The sequence below is a fragment of the Schistocerca cancellata genome, chromosome 10, assembly GCF_023864275.1.
Source record: "Schistocerca cancellata isolate TAMUIC-IGC-003103 chromosome 10, iqSchCanc2.1, whole genome shotgun sequence".
Classification (NCBI taxonomy): Eukaryota; Metazoa; Arthropoda; class Insecta; order Orthoptera; family Acrididae; genus Schistocerca; species Schistocerca cancellata.
The window spans coordinates 131,738,742-131,766,379 of NC_064635.1; the positions used below are offsets into that span (position 1 = coordinate 131,738,742).

Genomic DNA, 27,638 nt, shown 5'->3' on the forward strand with positions numbered 1-27,638 from the left:
AAAAGACAGCCGTTAGGATAATTGCTAATATAAGCAAATGCTGGACAGAGTCATAGGTTATCCCCGATGTTATTCAATCTGTATATTGAGCAAGCAGTAAAGTAAATGAAAGAAAAATTTGGAGTAGGAATTAAAATACATGAAGAAGAAATAAAAACTTTGAGGTTCACCGATGATGTAATTCTGTCAGACAGCAAAGGACCTGGACAAGCAGTTGAATGGAATGGACAGTGTCTTGAAAGGAGGATATAAGATGAACACCAACAAAAGCAAAACGAGGATAATGGAATGTAGTTGAATTAAATCAGGTGATGCAGAGGGAATTAGATTAGGAAATGAGGCACTTAAGTAGTAAAGGAGTTTTGCTATTTGGGGAGCAAAATAACTGATGGTCAAAGTAGAGAGGATATAAAATGTACACTGGCAATGGCAAGGAAAGCGTTTCTGAAGAAGAGAAATTTGTTAACATCGAGTATAGATTTAAGTGTCAGGAAGTCATTTCTGAAAGTATTTGTATGGAGTGTAGCCATGTATGGGAGTGAAACATGGACGATAAATAGTTTGGACAAGAAGAGAATAGAAGCTTTCAAAATGTGGTGCTACAGAAGAATGCAGACGATTTGAAGGGTAGATCACATAGCTAATGATGAAGTATTGAATAGAATTAGGGAGAAGTAAAATTTGTGGCACAACTTGACTAGAAGAAGGGATCTGTTGGTAGGACATGTTCTGAGGCATCAAGGGATCACCAATTTAGTACTGGATTGCAGCGTGGAGGGTAAAAATCGTGGAGGGAGACCAAGAGATGAATACACTAAGCAGATTCAGAAGGATGTAGGTTGCAGTAGGTACTGGGAGATGATGAAGCATGCACAGGATACAGTAGCATGAAGAGCTGCATCAAACCAGTCTTTGGACTGAAGACAACAACAACAACAACAACAACATGCAAATGCCAGTCCTCTAGGGACTATCTCAAACTCTATAATTTACTGACTGTGTATTCATTGTATGTTCTTAAGACTATAATGTTTGTGAAAGAGTGATGAAATAAATGTAAGGAGAAGAGACATTCATAATTACAATACAAAAACCAGATGTGACTATCATAGGATACTCACTAATAAAAGAGTTACAGGTCTCAGTCCATTTGAAATTACAAGACAATTCTACAGTAAGTTGCCAAGTAATGTAAAGCAGCTCCTTGGCAATCTTCTTAAGGGCATGCTGAAACATTTGTTAATTTAAAGTTGTTTATAATCATTTAAAGAATTCTGGGTTGCAATACAGATAGTTCTACATTTATGAACGCACTAAAAATGACCATGTCTGAGGCTGTGGAGTTAATATGGACAAATAAATATTATTATTATTATTATTATTATTATTATTATTATTATTATTGACTTTTTTTCTCAGACTTAAGTCTGGTTAAAAATGGAACGTGACGCGGACCTCGGTCAAGCGTGACTTCCATGTAACTGTATGGTATATGTTATATTGCATTTAGGAACTTTCGGGTAATTTAACATGTATCAATAATTACAGATTTTTGTAGTTGTATATATATGTTTGGATGTAGCTGTATTGCATTGATGTACTGGTGAATATTGTGAGGTATGACTCCTGTAGTTGATAGTATAATTGGGATAATGTCGACTTTATCCTGATGCCACATGTCCTTGACTTCCTCAGCCAGTTGGATGTATTTTTCAATTTTTTTCTCCTGTTTTCTTCTGTATATTTGTTGTGTTGGGTATGGATATTTCAATTAGTTGTGTTAATTTCTTCTTTTTATTGGTGAGTATGATGTCAGGTTTGTTATGTGGTGTTGTTTTATCTGTTATAATCGTTCTGTTCCAGTATAATTTGTATTCATCATTCTCCAGTACATTTTGTGGTGTGTACTTGTATGTGGGAATGTGTTGTTTTATTAGTTTATGTTTTATGGCAAGTTGTTGATGTATTATTTTTGCTACATTGTCATGTCTTCTGGGGTATTCTGTATTTGCTAGTATTGTACATCCGCTTGTGATGTGATCTACTGTTTCTATTTGTTGTTTGCAAAGTCTGCATTTATCTGTTGTGGTATTGGGATCTTTAATAATATGCTTGCTGTAATATCTGGTGTTTATTGTTTGATCCTGTATTGCGATCATGAATCATCCTGTCTCACTGTATATATTGCCGTTTCTTAGCCATGTGTATTGTGTATTTTGCTAGTTTCTGCTCGTTCTAGAAAGAATTTTCTTAAATTGTCTACCTGTCCATAATGTAGGTTTTTTATATCTATAAATCCCCTTCCACCTTCCTTTCTGCTTAATGTGAATCTTTTGCTGAATGTATGTGATGTATTCTATATTTGTGGCATTGTGATCGTGTAAGTGTATTGAGTGCTTCTAGGTCTGTGTCACTCCATTTCACTACTCCAAATGAGTAGGTCAATACTGGTATAGCATAAGTATTTATAGCTTTTGTCTTGTTTCTTGCTGTCAATTCTGTTTTCAGTATTTTTGTTAGTCTTTGTCTATATTTTCTTTTAGTTGTTCTTTAATATTTGTATTATCTATTCCTATTTTTTGTCTGTATCCTAGGTATTTATAGGCATCTGTTTTTTCCATCGCTTCTATGCAGTCGCTGTGGTTATCCAATATGTAATCTTCTTGTTTAGTGTGTTTGCCCTTGACTATGCTATTTTTCTTACATTTGTCTGCTCCAAAAGCCATATTTATATCATTGCTGAATACTTCTGTTATCTTTAGTAATTGGTTGAGTTGTTGATTTGTTGCTGCCAGTAGTTTTAGATCATCCATGTATAGCAAATGTGTGATTTTGTGTGGGTATGTTCCAGCAATATTGTATCCATAATTTGTATTATTTATCATGTTGGATAGTGGGTTCAGAGCAAGACAGAACCAGAACGGACTTAATGAGTCTCCTTGGTATATTCCACGCTTAATCTGTATTGGCTGTGATGTGATGTTATCTGAATTTGTTTGGATATTAAGTGTGGTTTTCCAGTTTTTCATTACTGTGTTTAGAAACTGTATCAATTTAGGATCTACTTTGTATATTTCCAAAATCTGTAGTAACCATGAGTGGGGTACACTATCAAAGGCTTTTTGGTAATCAATGTATGCGTAGTGTAGGGACCTTTGTTTAGTTTTAGCTTGATATGTCACCTCTGTATCTATTATCAGTAGCTCTTTACATCCTCGTGCTCCTTTGCAGCAGCCTTTTTGTTCTTCATTTATAATTTTGTTCTGTGTTGTATGTGTCATTAATTTCTGTGTGATGACTGAAGTTAATATTTTGTATATTGTTGGTAGGCATGTTATGGGGCGATATTTAGCTGGGTTTGCTGTGTCTGCTTGATCTTTAGGTTTCAGATAGGTTATTCCATGTGCAAGTGTATCAGGGAATGTGTATGGGTCTGCAATGTAACTGTTAAATAATTTAGTTAGTTGAGGTGAACTACTTTAGCCAGAAATTTGCTATTTTATCTTTTCCAGGGGCTTTCCAATTGTGAGTAGAATTAATTGCTTGGGTGACTTCATGTTGCAAAATTATCACTTCAGGCATTTGTGGTATCATCTTGTACGTACCTGTTTCTGCTTGTATCCACCGTGCATGCCTGTTATGTTGTACCGGGTTTGACCCTATGTTGCTCCAGAAGTGTTCCATGTCTTATGTTTGGTGGATTGTCTATTTTAATGTGTGTGTTATCTATTGTCTGGTAAAATTTCTTTTGGTTTGTGTTGAATGTTTGGTTTTGTTTCCTTCTATTTTCACTTTTTTTGTATCTTCTAAGTCATTTGGCCAATGCTTGTAATTTCTGCTTCTTTTCATCTAATTGCTCTATCACTTCTTGTTGTGAGATTTTTACCTAACATTTTTCATTTTTTGTCTGATATTTCATTTCTTATAAATTGTATTAGCTGTCCGATGTCTTTTCTCAGTTTTTCTATTCTGATCTGTAGCCTGTGTTGCCATGCTGATTTTGTAGGTTTCTTCTGTGTGTTGGTTTGTTCTGATCTCTTCCTAGCTTGTATATTTAGTGTAGTGAGTGGTCCTATATAAACCAGTAGTTTTAACTCTTCCATATCTGTGTCTTTGTATTCTATATATGTTAGCTGAAATTTTTCTTGTATATCTAACACATGTGTCACTTCATGTTCTATTTGTGCTTGTTCTGGTGGCTGTCTTAAGATTTTGTTTTCCTCTGTTTAATTGATGCGTGTTGTTCTTTGTTTGTTTGAGCTTCTTCTTCATCATCATCTTCTTCTTCATCTTCATCATCATCTTCTTCATCGTGGTGAAGATGGGGAATCTACATCAGCCAGGCATTGAAGACCAGTCCCAAAATGTGATGTCTCCACCATGTTGAGTAACTGGTCGTCAAGGTAAATTTCTGGTTGTGGATGCACAGTGGGAGGGAGAGAGGGTGTGTGTGTGTGTGTGTGTGTGTGTGTGTGTGTGTGTGTGTGTGTGTGTGTGTGTGAAGGGTGGGAAGTGACTTGCCACCACTTTTCCAAAATCTTCGGAAATGTGATTAGTGGAAGGAAGGTTGTCCAAAGTGAAATGGAAAACTAAGGTCTGAAATTGTGTACCAAGTCCAAGTCAGAACTGCATGAGAAAGACCATCCAGTGGAAAGGCAGAGGGGGGGGGGGAGAGGGATAGTGTCAGTATAAGCTTGCAGCACAGAAAGGGAAGCAGTGCTGCAAAGAGCCCCACAGTAATCAAGCACTTACTTGCAAAAAAGTTATAAGCCCCCACAAGAGGGGGGGGGGGGGGTGCTCACACTGTTGTTCCAAATATGTAATGTTATATCCCATTAAACTAAGAACCTCTACCAATGTGGTAAGTTATTTAAAGGATTAGTTTGTAGACAGGAAAACGAAGGATATTACATAATTATAATGGTTTGCACTTTGCTAGTAATAATTTAAATGAATTTTTGATGTGGGAAGGTGCATGTCATATGTCATTACTATTTATACATAGGACCCCAAGTCATACCCTGTGAAAGACGATATGAAAAACTGACCAATTTTGACATGGTATGCGAGTAAATGGTTGATACCTGAATTTCCAGTGGTTTTAAATAATTTAGTTCATTATTTAAACTACAGTAGTATTAAATGGAAGCTTTATGTGAACATCTTGGTTAAAATTGTATAAATGGACTGATAGTAGAAATCAATCAGAAAATATCCAGAAGCACATTAATCATTACTAATTAAAAATCAAAAAATATCTCTAATAAACTAAAGCACTATCATTTGAAAGTGTAACAACTGATTATAAAATAGATGATGTGCATTTGGCTGAATACCATCATCCAAGTACAAATACAAAGAAGTCACTTTTGATGGTTCTTATCGAAAAATTGACATACCACGTTTGATAGCAGTATTTTTAGGGCATGCTTTAAGTATTGAGGATAAAGTGTTTAACTATGCTGACATCTTGAGAAGATATGAAATTTCAAATTTTTGGGAGGAAGGCTAGTACATTACATTCACAACTTTCCCCTAGAACTGACTGGTTGGGTTTGTAATAATTCTGGTAGGGTAGCCGCAAGCTTGTTAAGGGAAAAAGTGTTTTACTTCAAAAGAAATGCTTTTGGTTGCACTTTTACATCTCTTGTTACTTTTTTTCCCAGGGTGATGAGTAAGTGAAGTAAGATGATCTAGCCAAATCTATTACATATAAAACAATTATTTCAAGATTTGGAGAGATGGTTACTGAAGAAACAGCACAGTCTACACTGTCTGGCAATAACAGGGTGTCAAGGCTAGTGTTTGTGGCCTGTGGTGTAATGGAAGAGTGTTAGAAGAGAAAATATGATATCAGAATGGTCTCAGAGCTACAGGTTTCATCAAACCAGGTGCCTGTATGAAAGAAATTTTAAAAGACTGTAATTATAGTAATCACACATGGCAAAATCAGTGCATAGTAATATTCGGTGGTGCAAATGATATCTATAAAAACAAGCTAAGAGAAGCTACTGTAACACTAAAGACAGTTCTAAACAGAATAAAAAATCAAAGTGTTATTGTTATAGGGTTAACTCACAGGCATGATCTACCAAAATGGTCATGTGTAAATAAAGAGATCAAGAAAGCCAACAGGATCTACCAAGAAATCTGCAGATCCATGGACAATGTTTTCTATCTTCATACAACTGATTTGGAAAGAATGCTTCACAAAACATGGAATGCACTTAAATGAGAAAGGCAAGTCCTATTTATGTGAAAAGCTTGGGGAGTTAATGAAAACTATTTCCATAAACAGTGAAATACTTGACCCAATTCCACTGGAGGCAGCAGAACATCCAGACAGAAGACAAACCATGCAAACATTCAAACAGCAACTGACCATTGAAGATATTGAGGATTTAGAGGCCACAGAAGAAACAGTTGCAAATGGAGCAGTTTTGATAACATTGGCAGAAGAGGGATCAGTGTCAGCATCAACAGCTACTACAACAGCAGTAACAGCTACTACAACAGCAGTAACAACCAGGAATGGAAAACCAATAGTAACAGAAGATCCAGGATGCAGTGAAGTGAACATAAGAACAACAGTGGTGATGGGAGCAGTGTCATTACCACAGACAGGTCAGGAAGCAACAGCTACAGAAGTGGCAACAGTAGAAGATATATCATGTAGCAGTGTGAACAAAAGAAGATCTGTGCCTCCTTCCCATCTAAAGGATTTTTTAATAGAAGGAAGAAGAAAGCCCAAGATAAGTAACTATAATTAGTTAACAATATTTCACCAGAATGTTCAGTCAATAAGGAACAAAGTGCAACAGTTAGAAATTGAACTAGAAGCCACAGATAGCTTGATAGTCTGCATTACTGAACACTGGTGCAAAGGATCTGAAATTGAATACATAGTTTTACCTTCTTATGAATAAGCATGTTATTATAGCAGAACATTAAATAGGGGTGGGGGCTCATGTATTTATGTGAAAAAAGTACTACAGTTCATAGTTAGGAGTGATATGATTTGAGTGAAGAAAAACATTTTGAACTTTCAGTAGTAGAGTTAAAAGAACAAAATACCCTTAAAAATTGTATATACTGTGTTTATATAGGTCTCCTAATGGTGGTGTCAAAACCTTTTTCACTAAATTAATACATGTGTTGGGCAAAATATGTAATCCTAAAGTACATATTATTTGTGGAGATTTAAATATCAATATGCTGAAAATGGATGAAGTCAGCACCAGGTTCTTGAATATCTTTTACAGTTATGGTATCTCACAATGGGTAACAAATGCCACAAGAGTATCCAAACACTTATCTTCAATAATTGACCATATTCTAACAGATATTAACCATAAATGCTGTGAAGTAACTTAAAAACCTTGGGATATCAGACCACTTTGGTCAAAGTGCAAAACTTAAAATATCTACAAAGTTACAAGTAAAAGTGCTTAGCTACAGAAGGGTTTTTTCTTAATCAAAAAGGAGTGAATTTGCAACACAGATGACTGGCCAGATATTGTCAGAAGTTCATTCAGGAACACACGTAAATGAAAAATTCAACAATTTCATGAATATATTCAAGTTAAAAATTGAGGAAACATTTCCTGAAGTAGTACTTTCTGTTGGGGGATCTAGTACGAAGACCTGGGTAACAAAAGGTATCAGAAAATCCTCTAAAACACTCAAATATCTGAGCTCTATCAAAAATGATAAGAGTGACCCAGCCTTCTTACAGTTTTTTCCTTAGGTACAAGAGGAAATACAGAAAACTGTTGCAGGAAGCAAAGATAATCCAAAATGGAAAGACCATACATAACTCAAACAATAAAAGCAGAGCCATTTGGAATATAGTAAAACAAGAAACTGGTAACTCAAAATCAAAGCAGATGGACATAAAAATTAGAAATAAAGCTAGTTTAATAGATAATCCTAAGGGCCTGGCAAACTTTATAAACAACTACTTTAGTAATATAGCAATAGAACTGCAAGGAAAGCTTCCTAAAACAACACACAATGGCAAAGAACTATGTATCTCACACAATGCTACTACTACCCACCAATGGAAATGAAATCAGTAGCAAATTGGTCATAAATTCAAGAGTAAATCATCCACAGGTTTAGATGAAGTTCCAGTGTGTATACTAAAAAACTGCATTATCAGCATAAAAGAACCCTTAGTAGTCATTATAAATGAGTCATTCTCATCAGGTTGCTTCCCTAATTATCTAAAGCATGCAAAAATTCTTCCCATACACAAAAAGGGTCATACAGAAAATAGAGAGAATTACAGACCAGTTTAATTGCTGTCTTCTTTTTCAAAAATAATGGAAACTATTATGAAAAACAGACTTATGGACTACTTAAATAAATACCAACTCCTATGCAAAGAACAGTTTGGTTTCAGGACTGGAAAGGGAACAGAAGCAGCTACAGAAAAATTTACAAGAGTAGTTCTAGAAGCCCTAGATAAAGGAGAACAAGTAACAGGCATTTTCCTAGATCTCAGCAAAGCATTTGATACAGTTGACCATGAAATACTACTAGGTAAACTTGAAGCACTAGGAATCAGGGGGGTTGTAAATAAATGGTTTAGATCTTACCTTGCAGAGAGTGCAGAGTGTGCAGAGAGTAGAGGTATCTCAAGTTTCAAGTAACTCAAATTATTTAGTGAAACATCTTTCAGATGAATATTTGAACATTGGAGTACCTCAAGGGAGTGTGTTAGGCCCCATACTATTGCCTATTTATATTAATGACTTCCCACAGTGGGTAACAAGGAGAAACAGTGTTGTTTGCTGATGACAGCAATATAATTACAGACAGGACACCAGAAATGTTAAATGTAAAAGCTGAAAAGGCACTTATGGAAGTTCACAACTGGTCAAACAACAACAAAGTAACCCTTAATGTGGAGACTAATAACAAACTTCTATATAAAGAAAAAACCGAATATGACAAAACTTAAAGTTCAAAATGAAACTGTAGAGTGTGTAGCCAGCACAAAATTGTTGGGTATGTATGTTGATCAACAATTAAAATTGGATGAACATATTGGGATGCTCGGGAAAAAAATTAGCACAGCATGCTATGCCTTATGAATATTAGTCACTCTGTGCGAAATAGTTCATGCCAGAGAATGACATACTTTGCACACATACATTCTATAATAAGTTACGGCATAACATTCTGGGGTGTAAATGCCCAAAATGTGAAATGTGTGTTCAGATTGCAAAAATGAGCTATCGGAATAATGAGCAAGAGTCAAAAAAGAGCACACTGCAGTGAGCTATTTAAAAAGTGGGGTATTCTGACAATCCCAAGTGAATATATCTTGCAAACTACAGTTTTTATTCACAAAAATGTTGAGCACTACTTAGCAAACAGCTGCATACATGATCACCAAACCAGAAACAGTAAATGCTTGCACTTAGACAGAATGAATAAAACTAAAACCCAAATCACTATGTTTTATCAAGGTGTCAAGATATACAATAAATTGCCAAAAGAAATCAAAAGCATTAAGAGAACTCTGTAAATTTAAAACATTTCTTAAAGAATATGTATTAAAAAATAGTTTTTACTCAATTAGAGAATTCATGCAGCATAAAATTGGCATAAATAAATGATCAGGTTAATAAATTATAAAATGTACATTCTAGATTTTAACTTACCCATACAAGTATTACAGAAGACTTGTGATATATTTCTTTTGATTGCAGCAGGTTCTCCAGCACGATGTAATTCAATGATAAATTGTGTGTGTAACACACAATAAATAAATAAATAAATAAATAAATAAATAAATAAATAAATAAATAAATAAATAAATAAATAAATAAATAAATAAATAAATAAATAAATAAATAAATAAATAAATAAATAAATAAATAAATAAATAAATAAATAAATAAATAAATAAATAAATAAATAAATAAATAAATAAATAAATAAATAAATAAATAAATAAATATATATATATCATTATAATAGAAGGAAACATTCCACGAAGGAAAAATATATCTAAAAACAAAGATGATGTGACTTACCAAATGAAAGTGCTGGCAGGTCGACAGACACACAAACGAACACAAACATACACACAAAATTCAAGCTTTCGCAACAAACTGTTGCCTCATCAGGAAAGAGGGAAGGAGAGGGAAAGACGAAAGGATGTGGGTTTTAAGGGAGAGGGTAAGGAGTCATTCCAGTCCCAGGAGCGGAAAGACTTACCTTAGGGGGAAAAAAGGACGGGTATACACTCGCGCACACACACACATATCCATCCACACATACACAGACACAAGCAGACATTTGTAAAGGCAAAGAGTTTGGGCAGAGATGTCAGTCGGGACGGAAGTACAGAGGCAAAGATGATGTTGAAAGACAGGTGAGGTATGAGTGGCGGCAGATTGAAATTAGAAATTAGCGGAGATTGAGGCCTGGCGGATAGCGAGAAGAGAGGATATGCTGAAGGGCAAGTTCCCATCTCCGGAGTTCTGACAGATTGGTGTTAGTGGGAAGTATCCAGATAACCCGGACGGTGTAACACTGTGCCAAGATGTGCTGGCCGTGCACCAAGGCATGTTTAGCCACAGGGTGATCCTCATTACCAACAAACACTGTCTGCCTGTGTCCATTCATGCGAATGGACAGTTTGTTGCTGGTCATTCCCACATAGAACGCTTCACAGTGTAGGCAGGTCAGTTGGTAAATCACGTGGGTGCTTTCACACGTGGCTCTGCCTTTGATCGTGTACACCTTCCGGGTTACAGGACTGGAGTAGGTGGTGGTGGGAGGGTGCATGGGACAGGTTTTACACCGGGGGCGGTTACAGGGGTAGGAGCCAGAGGGTAGGGAAGGTGGTTTGGGGATTTCATAGGGATGAACTAAGAGGTTACGAAGGTTAGGTGGACGGCGGAAAGACACTCTTGGTGGAGTGGGGAGGATTTCATGAAGGATGGATCTCATTTCAGGGCAGGATTTGAGGAAGTCGTATCCCTGCTGGAGAGCCACATTCAGAATCTGATCCAGTCCCGGAAAGTATCCTGTCACAAGTGGGGCACTTTTGGGGTTCTTCTGTGGAAGGTTCCGGGTTTGAGGAGATGAGGAAGTGGCTCTGGTTATTTGCTTCTGTACCAGGTCGGGAGGGTAGTTACGGGATGCAAAAGCTGTTTTCAGGTTGTTGGTGTAATGGTTCAAGGATTCCGGACTGGAGCAGATTCGTTTGCCACGAAGACCTAGGCTGTAGGGAAGGGACCGTTTGATGTGGAATGGGTGGCAGCTGTCATAATGGAGGTACTGTTGCTTGTTGGTGGGTTTGATGTGGACGGACGTGTGAAGCTGGCCATTGGACAGGTGGAGGTCAACGTCAAGGAAAGTGGCATGGGATTTAGAGTAGGACCAGGTGAATCTGATGGAACCAAAGGAGTTGAGGTTGGAGAGGAAATTCTGGAGTTCTTCTTCACTATGAGTCCAGATCATGAAAATGTCATCAATAAATCTGTACCAAACTAGGTTGGCAGGCCTGGGTAACCAAGAAGGCTTCCTCTAAGCGACCCATGAATAGGTTGGCGTACGAGGGGGCCATCCTGGTACCCATGGCTGTTCCCTTTAATTGTTGGTATGCCTGGCCTTCAAAAGTGAAGAAGTTGTGGGTCAGGATGAAGCTGGCTAAGGTAATGAGGAAAGAGGTTTTGGGTAGGGCGGCAGGTGATCGGCGTGAAAGGAAGTGCTCCATCGCAGCGAGGCCCTGGACATGAGGAATATTTGTGTATAAGGAAGTGGCATCAATGGTTACAAGGATGGTTTCCGGGGGTAACAGACTGGGTAGGGATTCCAGGCGTTCGAGAAAGTGGTTGGTGTCTTTGATGAAGGATGGGAGACTGCATGTAATGGGTTGAAGGTGTTGATCTACGTAGGCAGAGATGCGTTCTGTGGGGGCTTGGTAACCAGCTACAATGGGACGGCCGGGATGATTGGGTTTGTGAATTTTGGGAAGAAGGTAGAAGGTAGGGGTGCGGGGTGTTGGTGGGGTCAGGAGGTTGATGGAGTCAGGTGAAAGGTTTTGTAGGGGGCCTAAGGTTCTGAGGATTCCTTGAAGCTCCGCCTGGACATCAGGAATGGGCTTACCATGGCAAACTTTGTAAGTAGTGTTGTCTGAAAGCTGACTCAGTCCCTCAGCCACATACTCCCGACGATCAAGTACCACAGTCGTGGAACCCTTGTCCGCCGGAAGAATGACGATGGATTGGTCAGCCTTCAGATCACGGATAGCCTGGGTTTCAGCAGTGGTGATGTTGGGAGTAGGATTAAGGTTTTTTAAGAAGGATTGAGAGGCAAGGCTGGAAGTCAGAAATTCCTGGAAGGTTAGGAGAGGGTGATTTTGAGGAAGAGGAGGTGGGTCCCGCTGTGACGGAGGACGGAAGTGTTCCAGGCATGGTTCAATTTTCACCTGGTCCTACTCTAAATCCCATGCCACTTTCCTTGACGTTGACCTCCACCTGTCCAATGGCCAGCTTCACACGTCCGTCCACATCAAACCCACCATCAAGCAACAGTACCTCCATTATGACAGCTGCCACCCATTCCACATCAAACGGTCCCTTCCCTACAGCCTAGGTCTTCGTGGCAAACGAATCTGCTCCAGTCCGGAATCCTTGAACCATTACACCAACAACCTGAAAACAGCTTTTGCATCCCGTAACTACCCTCCCGACCTGGTACAGAAGCAAATAACCAGAGCCACTTCCTCATCCTCTCAAACCCGGAACCTTCCACAGAAGAACCCCAAAAGTGCCCCACTTGTGACAGGATACTTTCCAGGACTGGATCAGATTCTGAATGTGGCTCTCCAGCAGGGATACGACTTCCTCAAATCCTGCCCTGAAATGAGATCCATCCTTCATGAAATCCTCCCCACTCCACCAAGAGTGTCTTTCCGCCGTCCACCTAACCTTCGTAACCTCTTAGTTCATCCCTATGAAATCCCCAAACCACCTTCCCTACCCTCTGGCTCCTACCCCTGTAACCGCCCCCGGTGTAAAACCTGTCCCATGCACCCTCCCACCACCACCTACTCCAGTCCTGTAACCCGGAAGGTGTACACGATCAAAGGCAGAGCCACGTGTGAAAGCACCCACGTGATTTACCAACTGACCTGCCTACACTGTGAAGCGTTCTATGTGGGAATGACCAGCAACAAACTGTCCATTCGCATGAATGGACACAGGCAGACAGTGTTTGTTGGTAATGAGGATCACCCTGTGGCTAAACATGCCTTGGTGCACGGCCAGCACATCTTGGCAAAGTGTTACACCGTCCGGGTTATCTGGATACTTCCCACTAACACCAACCTGTCAGAACTCCGGAGATGGGAACTTGCCCTTCAGCATATCCTCTCTTCTCGCTATCCGCCAGGCCTCAATCTCCGCTAATTTCTAATTTCAATCTGCTGCCACTCATACCTCACCTGTCTTTCAACATCATCTTTGCCTCTGTACTTCCGTCCTGACTGACATCTCTGCCCAAACTCTTTGCCTTTACAAATGTCTGCTTGTGTCTGTGTATGTGTGGATGGATATGTGTGTGTGTGTGTGTGTGTGTGTGTGTGTGTGTGTGTGTGTGCACGCGCGAGTGTATACCTGTCCTTTTTTACCCCTAAGGTAAGTCTTTCCGCTCCCGGGATTGGAATGACTCCTTACCCTCTCCCTTAAAACCCACATCCTTTCGTCTTTCCCTCTCCTTCCCTGTTTCCTGATGAGGCAACAGTTTGTTGCGAAAGCTTGAATTTTGTGTGTATGTTTGTGTTTGTTTGTGTGTCTATCGACCTGACAGCGCTTTTGTTTGGTAAGTCTCATCTTTCTTTTTAAATATATATATATATATATAATGAATTTATTATATATAGCTTGTATTTCATTACCTTATATGACAAAATAATGTACATATGTATGTATAATGACGACATCCATACAAAGAAATTTGTTTACAGATGAATAAATAAATAAATAAATAAATAAATAAATAAATAAATAAATAAAACCATTGGCTTTGTTCCATAAGACTCCAGCCTTACATGACATGCCACCAGGGTGGGATCCTGGGCTGGGGATAGGTAGACACATCATGAAGATCGACAAGAGAAGGGAGCAAATAAATGAACATTGAATGCAGCAAGCTGCTAATGTTATGATTAACATTGATGGTTTATTAAAGTATTTTTAGTAAATATCTTTCTAGTAAGAATACAGAACATTAAGTAAGACAGGATACGATGGAATATACAATATTAGCAGAATGAGGCACAGGATTTGAGAGCCAGTGGAAGTAAGTCTAAGCAAAGAAATGTGAGAAAGGCAACCAGACAGCTTTTACCCACAGCACTGGAACAGCGATGTCTAAGTAAGTAATAAAGGAAGTTTCAGACTACCCTGTAGTCAAGGATAGATTTGTGCAAAAAAAAATATGTTTGTTATGAAAAGAGGGGTGTACCCAATTATATGCAGTATGGTAGGAGAAAGAGTAAAAGGGGTGAATATACCAGGAAGGGTGGACCAATGCCTGTTTCTGCTTTGATGAGTAGTGGATGTGCATAGACAGTGTGGTACAGCAGGGCACCACCTCAAAACAATTTAAGGATGAAGATATGGAAATGGAATGGTGAGGCCAGAAAAGAGTATGTCTAATGACATGCAAAAATGGGATGTTTCGTCCAAAATAGTAATTGCAGTTTTGAGGATTATCACAGTGATTTGTGATAAGGATAGTTTGAGCTGCTGCACATAATGACTGAAAATTATCTAGTAAGAGGTTGAAATCTATCATCATAAAATAGGTGCAAAAAACAACTTTTGACTAAACTGTCAAGTGCATTAAAAATTGCAACACCAGGAAAGTAGCTTACAGTCTAATGACTTGACAACATAGGGAGACTAATACAGGGCATTATCTAAGTTGAACAAGTATGGCCATTTAGGATTTGATCTGGTGTTTGAAGAGATTTATTTACATGACAGGAAATATAAAACTGAATAGGCACTGAGATCCTGTTTTTTTTTTAATAACTTTAGTGAAAACAGAGAAACAGTTGACAGGCAAGAGCAGAACGTAGTAACGGGGTGAGAGCACAAAGGATGGGAGAGTGTGAAGACGGAAAATAATGTGCAGGAGCAAGAGTGATAAGAATAAAGGGGCACGAGAATGGAGTCCATAATCAGAGTAAGAAAAGGAGGAGGCACAGTGAAGCGAAGGAGTGGAAATGGGCTGATAGTAAGTGGTGACTCAGGGATGCAAGGAAGTCATTGAGCGCAGAGGAAAAGAAACTACTCATCTAAAATGCTTGTAACTAAGAGCATTAAGCACAGAAGCAGAAGATACTCCTTAACTTCTATTTACATATGCCTTCTTTAAATGCAACTGATTATGAAATTCTGTATTCATTTCATTAAAATCAAAAGGTAATATTTTTATAATATAGGTAGCAAAACATACTTTGTGGATGGCTTCATGAACAGGTCGGTTATGAAAGACATCTGCAGCATTGACATCTGCACCGGATTCTAAAAGCAGTTGTGCACAGGCTACTGAATTAAGCTCACAAGCTGAAAAAAAAGACAATACATTTACAAGGTTAAAACCTACAAAGTACATACATGAATACTGCATTCTAGTAGATAACTGAAAAATTTTGTAATGTAGTCACAACAAAGCATCTCAAACACACACATTGCACAGGTGAATTTGGTCACAGAGACATCAATAAGAGTTCTCTAGAATGCTCCTCAAACCACTGTCGCACAGTTCTGGCTCTGAGACATGGACAATTATACTGCTGAAAGAGGACAAGCATGTATAGATGCAGGTGGTTCACAGCTATCAGTGTGTCTTCAATTACTAGCATAGTTCCATTGGAAGTTCAGGAGACTCTCATAGCATAATACTGCTCCCACAAGCATGAATCCATGGTGCACTGCATATTTCAAGTCAGCATTCACCTCGATGATGGTGTTTGTGGAGACAACCATTGACTTAGTGCAGCAAATGTGATTCACCCAAAGAGCCAAATGTTTGCATTTATTGGCAGTTGAATCCTGATGGTCCCATGCCCACTGCATTCATAATTGGCTATGTTGTCTCAACATGTGAACACATAGGGGTCATCTGTTGCAGAGCTCCATGTTCAATGTGTACAATGAATGTTGTAATTAGAAACACTTACGCGTGCACCAGAATTGTGCTCTTTTGGCAGAGAGGCCACAGACCACCATCTGTCCTACATTATAGAGCAGACAAGCCTCTGAACCCAACATTCTGAAGAGTTGTGGATGTCCAACCATCACTTTTTGTAGATACTCACTATAGTAGCATGTGAATATTCAACCAACTTTGCTCTTTGTGAGATACTCATTCACAGTCTCTGTGTAACAGTAATCTGCCCTTTGTCAAAGTCACTTATCTCAATGGATTTCCCCATTTGCAGCTCATATATGCTAGAGTCATCCCCCATCTGTTTCCTCTGCTTATGTACGTCTTCATACTTTTGTTGACATGTCATGTACCCAAAATACCACCAGGCAGCATCTGATATAGTGGGCTGTGGTTATAATGTTTTTGCTGATCAGTATACATTCTATGAGAAGTAGTATGGAACTTCAGAAATATAAATGTCATAGGGAAGGTAGAAAATCTGCACACATTTAGTGAGGGTCAGTGATATGGAAAGTAAGGACTTCTGGTCCACAAAATATAGGGTAGCATCAACAACAGCATAAAATTGTTGTATTACCTGGTTAAATTTTCCATAGATCAACTGAATAATTATTTTATCGAAACGATGTGGAACAATTCTGTTTACAGGATATGTACACATGACCAGTGTTAACATTAATAAACACATTTTTCATCCTGCGTCAAGGCATTTTTTACTGGCTACCAGTTTTTAAGTAGACATAAGTCAGTGGAATGGAAGGAGTTATCCAGGAGAAAAGATCTGTAGTTAGATTTAAAACTAGCTCTGTTATCTGTCTGTCTTTTGATGTTATTGGACAAATGAGCAAAAATTTTTGTTGCTGATTACTGAACTCCTTTCTGAGCCAGCTCTAATAATGGGTAATGAAGGCCATTTTTCCTCTAGCGTTGTAGGTATGGACATCAGTGTTGTGCTCAAAATGTGATATAATTTTTATGATGAATTTCATTGTAGAACATATGTACTGTGAAGCTACAGTTAAATTGTTTATCTCCTTAAAGAGGCACCTACATGATGTCAGTGGGTGAATACCACATTTATTATTATTTCTTTCTTGTCTCAGACGTTATGTCTGATTAAAAATGGAAGGTGATGCAGACCTTGCTCAAGCGTGACTTCCTTTGAACTGTACGGTATATGTTACATTGCATTTAGGAACTTTCGGGTAATTGAACAAGTGTCAATAATTACACATTTCTGTACTTGTATATATAAGTTTGGATGTAGCTGTATTGCATTGATGAACTGGTGGATATTGTGTGGTATGACTCTTGAAGTTGATAGTATAATTGGTATAACGTCAACTTTATCCTGATGCCACATGTCCTGGACTTCCTCAGCCAATTGGATGTATTTTTCAATTTTTTCTCCTGTTTTATTTTGTATATTTGTTGTATTGGGTATGGATATTTCGATTAGTTGCAGATGTGTGGTTTTTATGTGGGTATGTTCCAGTAATATTGTATCCATAATTTGTATTATTTAGCATGTTGGATAGTGGGTTCAGAGCAAGGCAGAACCAGAAAGGACTTAATGAGTCTCCTTGGTATATTCCACGCTTAATCTGTGTTGGCTGTGATGTGATATTTGAATTTGTTTGGATATTAAGAGTGGTTTTTCAATTTTTCATTACTATGTATAGGAACTGTATCAATTTAGGATCTACTTTGTATATTTCCAATATTTCTAGTAACCATGAGTGGGGTAAACTATCATAAGCTTTTCGGTAATCAATGTACGCGTAGTTTAGTTTTAGCTTGATATGTCACCTCTGTATGTATTATCAGTTGCTCTTTACATCCTCGTGCTCCTTTGCAACAGCCTTTATGTTCTTCATTTATAATTTTATTCTGTGTTGTATGTGTCAATTTCTGTGTAATGACTGAAGTTAATATTTTGTATATTGTTGGTAGGCATGTTATGGGGCGATATTTTGCTGGGTTTGCTGTGTCTGCTTGATCTTTAGGTTTCAGATAAGTTATTCCATGTGTAAGTATCAGGGACTGTGTATGGGCCTGAAATGTAATTGTTAAACAATTTAGTTAGATGTGAATGTGTTGAGGTGAACTTCTTTAGCCAGAAATTCGCTATTTTATCATTTTCAGGGCTTTTCCAATTGTGAGTGGAATTAATTGCTCAGGTGACTTCATGTTTCAAGATTATCACTTCACTTCAGGCATTTGTGGTACCATCTTGTATGTGTATTTTTGCTTGTATCCACTGTGCATGTCTATTATGTTGTACTGGGTTTGACCATATGTTGCTCCAAAAGTGTTCCATGTCTGTTATGTTTGGTGGATTGTCTATTTTAATGTGCATGTTATCTATTGTCTGGTAAAATTTCTTTTGATTTGTGTTGAATGTTTGGTTTTGTTTCCTTCTATTTTCATTTTTTTTGTATCTTCTAAGTCGTTTGGCCAATGCTTGTAATTTCTGCTTCTTTTCATCTAATTGCTCTGTCGCTGCTTCTTGTGAGATTTTACCTAACCTTTTTCGTTTTTTGTCTGATATTTCATTTCTTATCAATTGTGTTAACTGTCTGATGTCTTCTCAGTTTTTCTATTCCGATCTGTAGCCTGTGATGCCATGCTGGTTTTGTGGGTTTCTTCTGTGTGTTGGTTGGTTCTGATCTCTGCCTAGTGTGTATATTTAGTGTAGTGAGTGCTCCTACATAAACCAGTAGTTTTAACTCTTCCATAGTTGTATTTTCATTTATTTTGTTGTGTATGATTGTGTTTATAGTTGTTGTTTTGACTTGTGGGTTATTTGGTTGTCTGTGCAAGAATGGTCTAATGTCTGTATTTGTGTCTTTGTATTCTATATATGTTAGCTGAAATTTTTCTTCTATATCTAACATGTGTGTCACTTCATGTTCTATTTGTGCTTGCTCTGGTGGCTGTCTTAAGATTTTGTTTTCTTCTGTTTAATTGATGTGTGTTGTTCTTTGTTTGTTTGCTCTGGGATGTTCGAGTCCGTTACTGTATTTTCTTCTTCTTCTGACTGCACATTATTGTGTTCCAGTATTTGTTGTACTTGTTGTTTGATGTGTTCTAATTCTGACTGGGGGATCCTGTTATTTTTTATTATTACACGGATCTGATCAGCTAGTCGTCGTCCTGTTAAAAATTTTAATTCTGGGTATCTGGTAATAAATGTTGTGTATACTTGTGATCTGTATCCAGTTGTGTTGGTTCCTAGGTTTGTTGCTTGGTAATAACAGAACATGAGGTGTCAGTTAACTTCATCTGACCATCTCATCCTCTGTCTTTATTTTCCTTCTAGGGTGGTTGCAGGAAGCATATCCTGCAAAACACCTCTATTTGGATTTGAATCATTTTCCAGTTGGCTAGCAGTGTCGTTACCATTGTGGGTGGGCATAGGGCCCAAGCGTTGTCCCCGACCATGATGGCACTTGTCCGAGGCTTCGTTAGTTCTGTCCTGAACCAACTAATCACACTAAAAGGGGGGTTAGCCCTTTTAGTGGTTTGTTCTTTTCGTCACCTTTTACCGGAGGCCTATTCGCTCACTTTTGTGCAATCAGTGCATTATCAGTGATGAGTTACCCCAGAAAATTATTCAACAAGACATTATTGTGTGGAAATATGTAAAATATGTCAGGTGGTTAATATTTTTTGTATCCAAGATTAGCAATAATACAAACAGCAAAAGTAGCTGACCTTATTTGTTTCAGAAGCTCAGTAGTATACTGCTTCTAGTGCAAGTTTTCATCAACATGTACACCCAAGAATTTGGAGAACTGTACTGTATTTACTGACTGCTGCTCGTATGCTACATCAATCTTCGGCATAACTATTTGTTGTGCAGAAATGAATATAGCTTTTTTTTTCAAAATTTAATGTATATATCTCTAATGGTATTTACTGTAACAGTAGTATCATCTGCAAAAATACTAATTTTGCCTATAGAATATTAAATGTGTCATTCACATATATAAGGAATAGGAGTGAACTGTAGCTTATAGGACTCACTCTGATTTCTCCATAGTCACTAAAATTTTCTATTCTTTCAACATTGTTTGAATTATTCACACAAACACCATGGACAGACAGAAGATACTGAAAGTCAATATTTTATTATTTCGGGCTTGTAATATTTAGTGGTTGAATGTGTAAGTAGCATTCTCAGTTGAGCAATCTTTCTGGAATCCGAACTGTGATTTGCTAAGTGAGTTTTTTGTACTTAAATGTAAGACTAGTCTTGAGTGCATTACTTTTTCTAATATTCTGGAAGATGATGTCAGTAAGGAAGTTGGACAAAAATTATAAAATTCTCTGTGGCAGTGATGCCTTATATCCATCACTAAGGACGTAACTTATTAAATTAGAACAATGTTTCAGAATTCTTTTTGAAATTCCATCAACACAACATGAGTTGATGTGTCTTAGAATGTTTATTATTCTATTAATTTCAGTGAAGCATGTTGTGTTACTTCTATTTGCTTGAAGTTTTGTGGAATGATACTTTTATACATTTCCTTGCTTCTTCAACTGAAGAATTTAATTCTATGTTTGCTGCTACATTTAGAAAGTTAACGTTAAAATGCTTCAAATTTGTGAACTATCAGTCACAATAGCATCATTTAGTTTAACTGTTATGAGATCTTGTACACTGACTAGCTGTCATGTCTCCTGTTTGATGATACTCCATGTAAAACCTCCTGACAGATTAAAACTATGTGCTGGACCATAACTCAAAATTGGGACCTTTGCCTTGTGTGGGCAAGTGCTCTACCAGTTATGCTACTCATGTGTGACTTGTGATCCATCCTTGCAGCTTTATGTCTGCCAGTATCTCATTTTGTACTTTCCAAATTTCATGGAAGTTCTCCTGTGAAACTTGCACTCCTGGTATACTGATATGAAACACCACTGCAGAGTGAAAATTCATTCTGGAAACCACCAGCAGACTGCAGCTAAGTCATATCTCTGCAATTTTCTTTCTTCCAGGAGTCCCACACATTTTGCAGGAGAACTTCCATTAAGTTTGGGAAATACAAGACGAGATACTGCAGAAGTAAAGCTGCAAGGATGAGTCAAGCTGGTGTAGCTCAGCTGGTAGAGCACTTGCCCACAAAAAGCAAAGGTCCCAGGCTTGTCTCCTTGTCTAACACAGTTCTCTTTTGACAGGAACTTTTGTATCAGCGCGCGCACACGCGCACCTGCAGAGTGAAAATTCATTCTGTAATATTCCGTATACTTTTAATCTTATTGTCTACATTATTTGTCAGGACATGTATAATTCTGAACATTTTAATGATTTTCCTCAAAATATTTCAATTTTTTGTAGTAACCAAGTAATAAGTAATGTCAGAGCTTTACTTACTTTGATCTTTATATAATGTCCCTCTTCCTCTCACATTAGATTAGGAAAAGAACTTTCAAGTATTTACACAGATTTATTATGGAATAAATTGAAGTTGACATTAGCATTTCTATCTATATATACCACATCCCATACCACCACTTTTAACTTATTCTTAAAACATTTTATACTGTTCTCGTTAGGTAAGCCTCATTGGTTTGCACGAACCTGCCTCAGGGTTGTGAAGTGCCATATTGTTTATTTCCATTACTTATGCATCATGAGCAGGCAGTCAATTAGTAATTAGATACATGGCAATTTTTCAGCTGAGAACCATCTATAAAAAAATTATCAATCAGTATCCTATTTTGCTGCATAAGATTTGGAAAATTTGTCACTGAATTAGCCTGAAACACCCTAACAATAATTTTAGTTCATTTTTCCTGTCCATCTCTCTTAAGAAATTTCACCATAATCTCCACAAACTACTGTTTCTTCTGGTCTGACATGTTGCTCAATAACGCATCTAGATTCCTCAAAAGTAGCTGAAACTTTCCTAGAGAGGATCTGTAGACCGTTACAAGTATCATAGAAGTATTCTGCAGTAGCAACTCACAAGTACATACTTCTAAGTTTTGGTCCATACAAAAACTATTTGTTTCTAACTTCGTGGCTCACTTTTACATATGTTGCAACTATTTATCCATGTTAACTCTACATGAAAGTGATCAAAGTCTCTAATCCCTGCTATTTAACTTCATCCATGTAGTTATATGGTGTTAAGAGTGTCACAGAACATTATTACTTCAGAATTCTCCACATTTTCTAGGCATACAAAAGGTCCTCTATCTTTTTGTTTCAACCTTCTAATGTTCTAATAAAACAATTTTATTTTTCTGGTAACTGTTACATCCGTTAAGATCCTGTTCTTTTGTCATGTGTGCTTGTCTGAATCCCCTACACTTCTTGCAGGATGCTGAACTTAACTTTCCTTCCCCATCTATTTAGCTGCAGGCCATGATTAGTCCATCCCTACATCCCAATTGCAGCAACAGGCACATCACGCATATGAGACTGTTTCAGTCAAAAGCAATTTGCTCAATTCATTGTTTGTATGGCTAACAGCCATGTTAACACATGACTGGTAATGTCACTGCAAAACCTACAACCCCCCTCCCCACCCACTTTATAGTAACAGTATTAAACAGACACTACTTGGACAGTACTTGGAAATACCCATGGTCTAGGGGTAGTGTCTTTGATTCATAATCAAAACGTCTTCAGTCCCAGGTTCGATCCCCGCCACTGCCTAAATTTTGATAAATAATCAGCATTGGTGGCCGAAGACTTCCGGCATAAGAAGTCAGCCTCATACTGCCAACGGCCTTGTCAAAGGGGGCGGAGCAGCGGATAGAGGTTCAGGGCACTCTTGTCCTAAGGGTGGGAAATTGCCCTTAAAGGCAGAAGAATCAGCAATGATCAACGACATGAGGATGCAGAAGGCAATGGAAACCACTGCATTAAATACACGTAATGTGTATCCACAGGACATGTGGCCTGTATTTGAAGAAGTGCAATGATAATCTCTCCATTGACAAAAGATTCTGGAATAGTTGGTTGGTTGTTTGAGGTTTAAGGGACCAAACAGCAAGGTCATCAGTCCCTTGTTTCAAATATCCGCCTTTCTGCTAATGGGACAACTCACTAAAGTCAGAACAATAAAACAGAAAAAGGGGAAAAACATAAAAAGGCAGTCATGTTGTCATTGGTAAAACCAAAATGAGGGAAGTCGGCAACAGAACGAACCCAACACTATGCGGAAGCAGCATAGGCAAGACCACCTGTGACTAAAAAAGGTACAACTCCTATAATGTAGAAAGTATGTATGGGAATAGAAAGACTAACCAAGCCTTTAAAAAAAAAGGGTAAAAACAGAGTAAAAGGGGAAGAAAAGAGGATTTCGGTCACGGAGGTGAATCAGGAATCTCCGAACACTGCTTACAGTGAGAGAAACCCAAACACTCACCGCCCTGCCCCAACACCAGAGAGAGATTTAACCTTAAAACTGAGAATAAAAACCACTTTCCTGGAGGAAACCAAGAACCAGAGAGACCATCCGGGAATCGTCAGCCAACATCAAAGGTAAAGTGTGGGGGAGCCTGTACTTAGCACGCAGAGCCAAAAGAAGGGGGCATTCAACCAAAATGTGGGCTACTGACGGGAAGGCTCCACAACCACATAGTGCGGGTGGCTCATCATGCAAAAGAACACCATGGGTCAGCCGAGAATGGCCAATGCGGAGACGACAAAGTGTGGTCGAGTCTTTCGGGAGATGCGAAAGGAAGAACGCCACGGGCCTGGTGTCACCTTAACTGCACGAAGTTTATTAGACAGGGGAGTAGCCTCCCAAGAATTGGCCCATGACTGTACGAAGTGGGATTTGATGTGAAGCTGTAAATTCACTGCAGGAGGGGCTACAGAAAACGGGGGGTAAGTAACTGCTCCCCCAGCCAAACGATCAGTGAGCTCATTACCTGTGATACCCACATGGCCAGGGACCCAAAGGAAGTCAATGGAACAAGCAGCACGGTGAATATCAGAGAGATGGTCATGTATGGCAGAGACCAAGGCTAGAAGGCCACTCATCGAGTCCGTGCATAACAAAATGCGGTTGTGTTGTGACTGTTTAATAAAGGTAAGGGCCTGGGAAATTGCCATCAATTCCACAGTAAATACCCCACATGTAGGTAGCAGCACATGACTTTCCATTCCAATAGAGGACATGGAGGCATACCCAACATGATCAGCAGATTTAGAGCCATCAGTGTAAAAAACAACAGCATCCCAAAACTCCCATAGAATTTGGCGGAAAAAGGAGCGGAACACCACCGGGGGGATGGAATCTTTCGGACCGCGGCGGAAATCCATCCAAAGTCGAGGCTGAGGAACTAACCAAGGAGGGGTGGAGGGGAGGGAGCGAGGAAGACAGGACAAAGAAGGAAGCTGAAAATCACGGCGAAGAGACGCAAGGCGCAGCCCAACTGGCAAACCCGCCTGAGGGCGGGAGTCAGGTTGGCGACGTCCATGGTCTGGGAACAGGATAGAATAGGAAGGATGAGTGGGAGAGCAACGGATAGTGAGCGCATAAGACACCAAAAGCTGGGACCGCCGAACAGAAAGGGGGGGGATCCCAGCTTCAACCAGGAGACTATTAACAGGGCTAGTAGGGTAGGCACCGGTGGCCAAACGGACACCACGATGGTGGACTGGATCCAGCAAGTGCAGTGTGGAAGGAGCAGCTGAACCATAAACTTGAAAACCATAGTTCAAGCAAGACAGAACTAGAGCACGATAAAGACGGAGGAGGAGGGAACGGTCCGCACCCCAAGAGGAGTGGGCAAGGAAGCGAAGGACATTGAGTTTACAGAAACATCCTACCGTCAGGAGTCTGATATGGGGCAGCCAAGTGAGCTTGTTGTCGAAAAGTAGACCCAGGAAACGAAACTGTGGGACCACAGGCACTCGTTGTGCAGCGAGATAGAGCTCTGGATCAGGGTGGAGCATAGTATGGCGACAGAAGTGGACCACCCGCGATTTTGAAGGAGATAAAAAAAAAAAAAAAAAAAACACACGGGTTTCAATTTTTTTTTTTTTTGTGGTTTTAGGGCGCACAACTTCAATGGTCATTAGCGCCCTGACTACTCTAAGAATGCACCGCGAGACAAGTGGACGACAACAACAACTAAAAGGGAAAACACGATAAAAAACAGACTGACAGGCATAGGATTAAAAAACAGCATCATCAAATGTCCTTAGAGAGGTTTGTCAAATTGATAAAACGAAGAACACGAGCAGCTGCTCGTGAGTCATCCGCTAAAATGGCATCGAAAGTACTTGGCAGGTTAAGATCTAGACGCAGTGTGTTAAAATCTGGACATGACATTAAAATGTGTCGAACCGTCAGCAAGTGCCCACATTGGCAGAACGGCGCCGGCGCAGCCGTTAGCAGATGGCGATGGCTGAACCGGCAGTGTCCAATTCTTAACCAGGCCAAAACTACCTCCTCCCACCGAGAAGGGCGTGAGGAGGACGTCTAAGCCACGGGAAGAGGTTTTAAGGCCCGAAGCTTGTTGTCTCTAAGTGCAGCCGAATCGACGCCAGGCCGTGTCATAGGCCTTGCGAAGGTCAAAAAACACTGCAACCAAATGGCGGTGCTGGGAAAAAGACTGCCAAACTGCGGATTCCAAGCGCAGTAAATGATCGATTGGAGACCGTCCCTCTCGAAAGCCACACTGGTAAGGCGACAATAGATCCCAAGATTCGAGGACCCAATTGAGCCGACGGGCTACCATCCTTTCAAGTAACTTACAAACAACATTGGTAAAACTAATTGGCCGATAGCTGTCAACAGATAGGGGGTCTTACCAGACTGAAGGACAGGAACCACAATGCTATCCCTTCACTGAGAACGGAAGTCACCCTGGAGCCAGATACGGTTAAACACCCGAAGATGATGTTGCCATTGTGGAGCACCGAGATGTTGAAGCAGTTGGTTATGAATGGAATTTGGGCCAGGGGCCGTATCATGAGAAGAAGATAGAGCAGAAAGAAATTCCCATACAGTAAAAGGTTCATTGTAAGATGCTGACTCACAAGGGGTGAAACATAAGGTGGAAGCTTCAACCAGCTGTTTTTGATGAAGGAAAGCACCTGGATAGGAGGCTGATGCTGACGCCACTGCAGAATGGGTCGCAAGGTGTTCTGCAAGAACTAATGGGTCCATACACATGCCATCTGGGAGGTGAAGGCCTGGGAGGGTGGACTGCCGATGGCAACCTTGAAGAGAACTAAGTGTAGCCCATACCCATGACAGAGGGACAGTAGAACCAAGGGAAGAAATGAATCATTCCCAACATATCCGCTTACTCTGATTAAAAAACGTGCTTTAGCACGGAGGCATTTAAAGGTAGTAAGGCTGGCTACGGATGGGTGCCTCTTAAAGTGTTGCAAAGCTCGACGGCAATCACAGATGGCAATGGCAATGGCCGTACTCCACCACGGGACTCGCTGGTGACGAAATGGTCCAGATGAGCGCGGGACAGCAAGGTTAGCAGTGCGAACAATCTTGTCAGACACGTCATGTAGGACGTCATCAATACAACCTGACAAAGAGGGAGAAAACTCAACCTGTGCAGTGTATAGAGGCCAATCGGCACGGTGGAAAGACCAACGAGGTAACCTGTCCATCGGGGAGCGGGAAGGGAGCGTGATAATCAACGGGAAATGGTCACTATCACAAAAGTCTTAGTGTGGCGACCAGTGTAATGAAGGGAGGAGAGAGGGAGAAGAAAGAGAAAGATCAATGGCAGAAAAGGTACCATGACCGGCACTAAAATGAGTAGGGGAGCTATCATTAAGAAGGCACAGATTGTGGTCTGCAATAAATTGGTCTATAAGAAGACCTCGTCTAGATGGAAAGGCACTGCCCCACAAAGGATGATGAGCATTAAAACCCCTAAGGAGGAGGAAGGGAGGAGGAAGTTGCTGAAAGAGGGTGGTTAAGGCAGCAGGTGTAAGAGTCCTGTCAGGAGGGAGAAAGATTGCAAACTGTGACTGCAGAGCCTAAGTGGACCCTAGCAGCAACCACTTCCCATGTAGTTTGGAGAGGAATCCACGTGCTAGCAATGTCTGTACGGACCAACGTACAAACACCACCAGAACCCCGCAAGGGTCCGACCCGATTTCGACAGAAAACACGGAACCCACAAAGGGTCGGTGAGTGAGCATCACTAAAATGAGATTCCTGGAGAACCACACAAGCTGCAGAGTAGGACGAAAGTAGGGATTTCAATTCCGGAAGGTGACGATAGTATCCATTGCAATTCCATTGGAGAACCAAAGAACGATGGTTTAAATGGGGGCTGAACACGCTAAATCCAGTCATACCGCCGGGTCCCCACTCGTCACCGACAAGGAGGGGGCGACATCCATGAACGACAGGTCAGAATCCGGTTGTGAAGTTGGGGAAGGGACCTCTGGTGACACCAGAGACTCTTTGTCCCGGCACTTA

The 27,638-nt window shown here is 39.7% G+C and overlaps 1 protein-coding gene across 1 annotated transcript in view; it reads right to left on the reverse strand.

The window, feature by feature from the left end:
- LOC126106192 (ankyrin repeat and SOCS box protein 3-like) overlaps positions 1–27,638 on the reverse strand; it is a 126,413-nt gene that overhangs the window by 13,957 nt on the left and 84,818 nt on the right. Inside the window, exon 4 of the mRNA XM_049912428.1 lies at positions 15,490–15,599. Within this exon, the coding sequence (XP_049768385.1) occupies positions 15,490–15,599 (110 nt within the window). The remainder of the gene's footprint in view (positions 1–15,489; positions 15,600–27,638) is intronic.